The sequence below is a fragment of the Cebus imitator genome, unplaced genomic scaffold (assembly GCF_001604975.1).
Source record: "Cebus imitator isolate Cc_AM_T3 unplaced genomic scaffold, Cebus_imitator-1.0 Scaffold3, whole genome shotgun sequence".
Classification (NCBI taxonomy): Eukaryota; Metazoa; Chordata; class Mammalia; order Primates; family Cebidae; genus Cebus; species Cebus imitator.
In genome coordinates, this window is record NW_016107318.1 from 4485050 (window position 1) to 4494004 (window position 8955).

An 8955-nucleotide genomic window follows, 5' to 3' on the forward strand; every position below is an offset into this window, starting at 1 on the left:
CCTCCTCCCCTCACTTCCCCTCCCCTCCCCTCCCTTCCTCTCTGCTCCCTTTTTTTTTTAATATTTATGTGCTTTAATGATGTTAGAAGTGAGTTACAAAAGCTTGAAACTGTATGATCAGTCATGAGAGTGTTAAAGATGATAGTATAATGAATCTAAAAATAAAAGTAAAATAATTATAGTTTGTAAAATATAATATTATTTCAAACTAAACTGAGAAGACCAATATGATTCCTTGGATATACTTCATTCTACTCATTCCCTCCCTTTTTTAAGAGACAGAGTCTGGCTGTTTCCAAGGCTGCAGTGAGTGGTTAGTTCACTGTACCCTCAAACTCCTGGGCTCAAGTGATCCTCCCACCTCAGCTTTCCAAGTAGCTGGGATACAGGCATGCACCCCTGCACCTAGCGAATTTAATTTTTTTGTATGGACAAGTCTTGGCTGTGTTGAGCAGACTGGTCCTGAGCCCCTGGCCTCAAACGATCTTCTTGCCTTGGCCTCCCAAAGTGCTGGGACTACAGGTGTGAGCCACCGTGCCTACCATATTCTTTCCCTTTAACTCATGTAATTTTAATTCCAGATTCTGTTTGAGTTTTCTTCTATCTACTTTGTGGCCTAAAAATTCTCTCCAGGCAATAAGCTGGGTCAGTCATAGGCTCACCTTGTTTTCTTCTTCTTAGGATCAGTGTCCTACACTGCCTATTGTCTGATGTCTGAAAAACAATGTTTTATATATTCTGTCTGATTTTTTAGTTATTTAAGGTGAAAGAGTAAATCTGGACTCTGTTACTCCATCTTGGCTAGCAGTGAAAATAATGGGATAAAGGAGCAGAGAGAGCTAATAAAAGAAAGAGAGGGGTGGGAAATATTGTCAAACCTTCCCCTAAACGTAAATAAGAAATAGGAAATATTAGTAAATATTTTAAATTTAACTTCATCCTCTGAAAGTCTGGAGCTTGGCTTATTTTAATATGTAGTTATATTCAGAAAAGGGCAGGACACAGTGGCTCATGCTTGTAATCCCAGCACTTTCGGAGGTCAAGTTGGGAGGATTGCTTGAGCCCAGGAGTTCAAGACCAGCTTAGGCCACATGGCAAGACCCTGTCCCTAGCAAAACTTAAAAAATTAGCCAGGCATGATGGCACACACCTGTAGTTGTAGCTACTCAGGAGGCTGACCCAGGAGAATGGTTTGAGACCAGGAGGTTGAGGCTGCAGTGAGTTGTGTTTGTCCTGCGTACTCCAGTGTGGGAGACAGAATGAGGCCCTGTCTCCAAAGAAAAAAGAAATGTTTACACTATTAATCCTAGAGTGGTTCCTGGTGAATTTTGTGTGTTGCAGTGTAATAGTAATTGATTATTTCATTTGATTTTGTTCAACTTTTTTTTAACTTTAAAAAAGTTGTTTACTAATATGTTAATATTTCAGCAAATTTATTGCAATGGTTTTAAGAGGCAGACAGACACTTATAAGCTATCAGGTAACAAACGAGTTGTATATCGTTATAAACTATTACATAGACCTGCAGGTTTATTGAATAACTTATAAACCACCAAAGATACTAAATTTATAGTATTTCTGAATGTCAAACTTTTAAACTGTTTCATTCTGTCCTAGTAAGTTCTTAACTTTTTTTTTGTCAAGTGTTCTCAAACCTCAAAGTTGAATTAACAGCATGAAAAGCCCTGTTAGCAAAAATATAAAATATACAACCAAAAGAAGATCTAGAAATACTGAATTAGACTTGAGACCTTTGGAGCTCACTCACTTTGCTTGAGCCAAACACTGCAAACTCAGGAAAGTTTGCATATCTTATCCTCATATGCAAATGAAGCTAATAATGGTACCTACTTCAGGGTTGTAAAGATCATGAAAATGGGGTTCTCAAGCCTGGAGAGATTTTGTCCCCCAGAGGATATAATTTAATACTATCTAGAGACATTTGTCGTCAGAGCTCAGAATGGTGGTAAGGGTGGAAGGTTGTGGGTAGAAGCAGGAATGTTGCCAGATAACCTGCAATGCACAGGATAATTCCTCACAGCAAAGAATTATCTGGCCCTGAGTGTCAATAGTGCCTGACAAACCCTGATGTAAAGTGCCTACCCTGATATAGGGTCAGGATACTAGATGACTTAGCTTCTGTCATCAGTAGGGGCTCCTGTTAGTAGAAAAATGAAGCTTTCCACTTGAAGGTTTTTTTTTTTTTTTNAAGGTTTTTTTTTTTTTTTTCAATTCCTAGTCCAGCCTAGGAATTGAATTTTTTTTTTTTTTAAGAGAAAGGATAAAAATGTTAAAAAATTAATTTTTTTTAAGAAGAAGGATAAAAATGCTTCATAATTGAATAACTTGAATATTCCCCCCTTTTATTCATCTATAAAAAGTGAAATGTGAGAGAGGGGAAAAGCAGTAAAAGTCATGAAGAAACAAACTTACATTTGTTTATAGATGTCAATTTTAATAAAATGTTTATGTAGTGGAGAAATTTCCAATGTTCAAATTAACTTCAATTCTGAAAACTCATCTATGTTTGAAAATATACTTTTTTTTTTTAAAGTTGGGGTTTTACCATGTTGGCCAGGCTGGTCTCAAACTCCTGACCTCAAGTGATCCACCCACCTCGGCCTCCCAAAGTGCTGGGATTATAGGCGTGAGCCACCACGCCTGACCGAAAATACACTCTTACAGGGCAAACTCATGAACCTATCATTATTATGTTATCTTTTATCTTAATCATTTTTAATATGTTAGCATTTTTATTTTTCCCTTTGGAACCTTTGCAGACATTGTAAACATTTCTTAATTTTTTTGTGTGTGTTACTTCTTCTATAGGTGTTACCTCATTTTGAAAGTCTTGGGAAACAGGAAAAAATTCTTAACAAAATGTCAGCTTTTCAGAATCATTGTCCACATTTGGATTCAGTTGGTGAAATAACAAAAGAAGATTTGATACAAAAATCTCATGTAAGAAACAGGTTTTTTTTTTCCTTAAAAAACTATTCACTTTTCTCTTGAATATGTAATTTTCATAAATTGCTATAATACTCTATGTTTATGAGCCCTATTTAAAAAATATGTATGATGTCATTAGTGAATTGTATGTGTTTGTGTCAATATATCCAATGTTGTGTTTTTTATTTCTTTTTATAGGGTACTTGTCAGGATTGTAAAGTCAGAGGACCAAATCTTTGGGCATGTCTGGAGGTGTGTATATGTTTTTTACTGAAAAGATTACTATACTAATCATAAATTTAGATCTGAATAATGATAACCAGAAAATTTTTTGACACTTTAAGTGATTTTTGTAAATTAAACTTAAGGTCATTATTGAGAACCAAATATTAAACTTTGGAAAGATCTTAATTTATAGTGCTTTTGAAGTTTTTAGTAAATCACTCAGATATTTTATGCTTGCCTTTTATTAGAAATGACATAGCTTTTAGCTTAAAAATATATCTTCTGTTTTTATTTTGTGCCTGGAAACATTTGGTTAAATTTACTGACTGGAAAGTCATTTACTCATTGAGTTTAAAGCATGTAATACAAACTTAATTGTAAATATTATTTTAATGCTCTTATAAATTTACATGTATATTGTAAAGTACCTTATTTTTATTTCTATATAATTATTTATAGAATAGATGTTCATATGTTGGTTGTGGTGAATCACAAGTAGATCACAGCACCATACATTCTCAGGTATGTATATAAAAAATTTAATGGAAGACTTTTTTAAAAAGTGCCTGAAGGAAAGGGAAAGCCAGTATAGCATTATTAATTCAAGTTGTAATTCAAATTTGTGCTCTAAGTTAAAACTTCACTTACATTTTCTGTGAAAGGTGGGGAAGGGAATTGCTAAGAGGATGAACTTTAGAATGAGGTTGTGATTAAGAAAGCAGTGAATTAAAAAGTGTACATCCGGCCGGGTGTGGTGGCTCACACCTGTAATCCCAGCACTTTGGGTGGTTGAGGTGGGTGGATTACCTGAGTTCAGGAGTTCAAGACCAGCCTGGCCAACATGGGTGAAACCCCGTCTCTACTAAAACTACAAAAAAAATTAGCTGGGCGTGGTTATGGGCACCAGTAGTCCCAGCTACTTGGGAGGCTGAGGCAGGAGAATCGTTTGAACCCGGGAGGTGGAGGTTGCAGTGAACTGAGATCGTACCATTGCACTCCAGCCTGGGCAACAATAGCGAAACTGTCTCAAAAAAAAATAAAGTATACATCCAAATGTATGGAGGTGATACCTGGCATATTAGGAGGTTCAAGCCTGAGAGTGGGTACTTAAGCTTATGACATGTCCTGGCTAACATCTTTCAGCTTCAGTTCAGGTAATATTGCCTTTTTCTGCACATCATCCTAACTGGAGTCAGCTTTCTACTTGCTCTGGTTGTTTGGTACTTCCCATGTAACTCTGGCATGCCTCTTCTACAGTGTTAGGTAGAGCTCCCATTCTAAACAGAAAGTTTCTTGAATGACTGTGTTTTAAGATGCACATTGATACCTCTGCAGCATCAGCTATTCTCAACCAGGATTCCTCTAGAGAATTAATTCAGCCCGAATACCCAAGCTCTGAGGCATCATTGTGTATCATTTACTTCTTTTCTCTGCATCTAGAATGGTACTTGCTGTGTACCACCCTTGGGAGAGTTGAGAAATTAGTCACTCAAATCATTTTCTGTAGGGCTTAATTCTTCAGCATAACTCTGGTTGAGAAAGTCTAGACTTTTATCTTTCCAAGATTATATGTTTTGTATTGCTAAAGCTGTTTTATGCTTCTGACTCATGTCATTTGTGTTCTTTTGCCATTTTGATTTCTTAGAATAGGTACTTGGTATTGTTAATTATTTTCTTGTGTTATGCTTACTTGCAGACTGCAAAGCAGGGTCTTAAATTCTTGAATTTCTTTTTGTATAATGAATAGTAAGGGGAAAATGACAGGGTAACTTTTAGAGTAGGCTTAGATATTGTTACTATTCATTATACCTTAGAAGTTTATCTGAATAATTTTTTTGGTGTTCTAAATTAGCTTTTGAGTATGTTGTTATTCATCAAAGGTCAGCAGTTTATCTTCTGTTGTCTTTTGAAGAAGTGTTTTCAAGTATATGTAATTTTGGTTCTTCTTCTCCCTCTACTGTGAAATTATATAGGAGACAAAGCATTATCTAACCGTGAACCTTACCACTCTTCGAGTATGGTGTTATGCTTGCAGCAAAGAAGTATTTTTGGATAGGAAATTAGGAACTCAGCCTTCATTGCCTCATGTAAGACAACCTCACCAAGTACAAGAAAACAATGTCCAGGTAATAATCTAGATCCATTTAGGTTAAGCTGTAAAACTTCAGGTAATAATTTCAGAATTTGTCATGTAGCTGAAATTTTAAAAAGGAATCCTGCCTAACCTGTACTTTAAAAATTTCTGGGCCGGGCATGGTGGCTCACGCCTGTAATCCAAGCACTTTGGAGGCCAAGGCGGGCGGATCACCTGAGGTCGGGAGTTCAAGACCAGCCTGACCAACATGGTAAAACCCCGTCTTTAAAAAAAAAAAAAATTTCTGTAATGTGCCTTTTTTCTCTCAAAGTGCTCATGCTCCCCTTTCTTGTATTGCATAGAGTGGTAGATTAGGGTGAGATTGAAGCCCACCTGTCTGAAGATGGAAAAGCACCTAATGAAATTTTAAAGTTTTTTTAAAAAAAAAATGACTCAAGTAGCCTTTATCTTTTTCTGGTAAATCTGATTCCGAGAGAGGTGGTAGGCCTTCTTCGATAGGGAATGGCAGTTACTAATTCATCTGTCTTCCCCATTCCCTCCCCACCTCCATCCCCTTTGTATTACTGCAAACATTTTACTTATTATTGAAAACAAGGTAGAATATGATAAAGCTTAGCATCAGGTCTTTGGTTAAAGATTTTTTGTCCTTTGGATCAAGAGACTTATAAAACGTATAGATTTGCTTGCAGAATTGATCACTCAATTTTCAGAATTCTCAAGTCATAAAAATAGGAAAAAGGAAATGAACTTAGAGTAGTTGGCTTCTAACTTACTCTGATCGTCGTTTGGTCAGAATTTGATCAGATTTGATTAACAACAAGTTTTTTTCCTCATGTATATTACAGAAATCACATAGTTCTATACTTGTTCATTGATACCAACTCTCAGGTTTTTCCGTTGTTATGTTTATCACATTCTTATGGTAGACATATGTGATAATAAATTTGCTTTCCTTACCCATGATATAACTTAAGGTGTCTAGATTTTAGTCAAAGAATAATTTATTGCATTTTCAATTTCTCAGTTAAATGGCTCTAGTTAATCATAACCATTACTATTTCTCCCGCTGATACATATTTATCATTCACAAACATGTTTAGTCTTTTTCAAAAGTCCAGATAGTATGGAAATAGCAGTTTTGTTGAATCCTCTTACATTATTAACGGAAGTGTTCCGCTGAAGATATCTGAATGGTAATAAGTAGAAAAAATTTAAAAAAGGAAAAAGATGTGATGTTATGATTAAAATTTAATCACAAGGAACTAATAATCTATAAAGGCAAAATTATCAGTATCACTTACTGGAGAAGTAAAATAAGCTATCTGTTTCCATTTCTGCCAGAAAAGATCAACATTACAAACTTTATTGAATGGTGAATCTGATAGAATAAATATACTAATACTTTCCTGATGGCTTATTAGTAATTTTCTGGTGACTTATAAATATGATAACACATAAAAGACATTAACTTAATTTCATGCAGCTTGCTTATTCCATTGTTGAAGAAATTACTCAGAAGAGAAAAGTTGTTCAGATAGATTTCTTTAGTAGTCCAAAACTTATGTGCTGTTTGAATGCAGTTTACCACAAGATTATTTGCAAAATAGTGAAAATATTTGAAGACATACAGATATTAATAAGATTTTTTAAATAGACATTTTTTCTAGATAGTAAAATTTCAAGTGATTTCTTTTAAGCCTCTGTACTTCTGTGTATTTAAATATTTTGTAGTGAGCATGTATCTTTCTGAAAGCAATTATTTTATAAACACAAAGTGGGAATATGAGGCCTACTCAAATGTCCAGTATCTATAGGTGTCAGGAAAGTAAAATGGTTGGGAATTAGTGCATATGTCTGTGTTGGACAGGTAAAGTAAGGCTGTAGTAACTTGGAGAACCAGAGTACATGCTAAATTCATGCTGCTATTCAGTTTCCTTTTCTGTTTGATTGTTGCTGAATGTTGGCTTGTTGTAGTTCAATCTTCTGATATTACAAGAGAACTTTCAAATTTTGATTTTGATTTGCCATCTTTCCAATTTTTAAAACTTTAGCTGAAAGTTTTTTTTTGTTTGTTTTTTTAAGTGTTGGCCAGCATTTGGCTAACAGGTTATCAGTTGCAACCTGTGAGTGAAGCCAATTCTTAGAAATTAATATTAGAATATTTTATTATTTAAAGTAAGTGCTTGAACTATTTAATATGCATAAAAGTGTGGAAAGTAAATGTAGTAATAAGTATCAGGAGAGATTGTAGAAGTCTACAGATAATGTGTTATGATGAAAAACTTTTGCCTTCTTCTCCATAGAAAATTAGATTTGGAGAAGACAGTGTAGGATAGTATCCTTCAGAGGTCTTTTTAGCTGTGGTTTAATGTCACATAATTGCCGTTATTGTGGAGTTTTAATTCAGAAAATTCAGTTATAAAATGCCTTTTTTACTCAAAACCTATGTTAATAAAGCTGGGCTGACATGCTATTACCCATGGTAGGTCCTTATTTCCTTCAAAATATAAATATAAGTGTTACCTTAATTGCTAATACCACGAATTCGTATGGTTCCACTATTAAAATAACAATAATTTTTATGGTATAGATGTTATATGTTAAAATTAAAACTTTATTTAAATTTAAGGATTTGTTCAAATGTGCTATCTTTTTTTGTTATCAAGGATTTTAAAATACCGAGTAATACAACATTAAAAACTCCTCTTGTTGCCGTATTTGATGATCTGGATATAGAAGTGGACGAAGAAGATGAACTTAGGGCAAGAGGTAAAATAATGATCCTGTGTAACACTTCTTTGTATGGCACTGCCCTTTTCTTTAGAAAACTATATAATGTAAAAGTTTCAACATCTGGAGGTAAAAGGGGCTTGATAATTACAAAAAAGGAATCTGAAATTTGGCCTAGTAAAACTTTATTTGCAAAAAAATCTTTTGGTTTCTCTGGTATCAGTTTGTCAAAACTGCGATCCTACTTACTCTTTTGTTGCAGTTAAGCCTTATGATCTTTTATGCCTAACTTGCCTTTTGAGATCTGTTTGAACAGTATTTCTCAACTCATTTCTCTATTGTCAGTGATGGGGAGGTATTAGGTATTAAGGTATTCCCTTAGCAGAATTTCCAGGAGAAAACATCGGAAAAAGAATCAGATCATACACTTCTTCCCCTAAATTGAGAACCAGCCTATTCGGATTTTCCATATTTTAGGCCCACTGTTCTTAGTGTAAACTTAACATTGTCTGTTTTATAATTGATACTAGTGGTATATTGAATGTATGTTTAGATAATTATCTGGAAATTAACACTTTGGCCTAAGTTTAATATGACTAGAGATAATTTATAAATATTTTATGTATTTCCCAGTTTTAACCCATTTAGTCCACACTACTAATTTTACTGGATACTTATCAATAAGTGGTAATTCAGTCTAGTTTTAGAGATTTTTAGAAGTCTAAATTTTCTTCATTTCGCTCCAAATCCCAGTAGCATTTATACTTTTTTTGTAGTATTATTTCATTTTATAATAATGAAAGTAAAGTGATGAAAGTGAACTTGAATATATATGGAAGAGATAATAGTCATTCCCTCATTTTGAACCATATGAAATTACCATTTTTGTAGATTGTCAGCAGTTTTCTATGGCTCAACCTAATAAATACTGCTTTTTTTTTTTTTTTTTTTTTTTT

At 34.1% G+C, this 8955-nt stretch overlaps 1 protein-coding gene across 5 annotated transcripts in view; it reads left to right on the forward strand.

Annotated features, from left to right (window-relative positions):
* The window catches only part of USP33 (ubiquitin specific peptidase 33), a 65675-nt gene that overhangs the window by 17927 nt on the left and 38793 nt on the right, over positions 1–8955 (forward strand). For 4 of the 5 annotated variants that reach the window (XM_017531363.2, XM_017531368.2, XM_017531354.1 and 1 more), the window contains exons 2-6: positions 2830–2961; positions 3148–3201; positions 3634–3696; positions 5148–5300; positions 7936–8038. In XM_017531363.2, coding sequence (XP_017386852.1) covers positions 2881–2961; positions 3148–3201; positions 3634–3696; positions 5148–5300; positions 7936–8038 — 454 coding nt within the window. In that variant the 5' untranslated portion in view covers positions 2830–2880. The remainder of the gene's footprint in view (positions 1–2829; positions 2962–3147; positions 3202–3633; positions 3697–5147; positions 5301–7935; positions 8039–8955) is intronic. The other variant, XM_017531340.2, reaches the window with a different exon arrangement.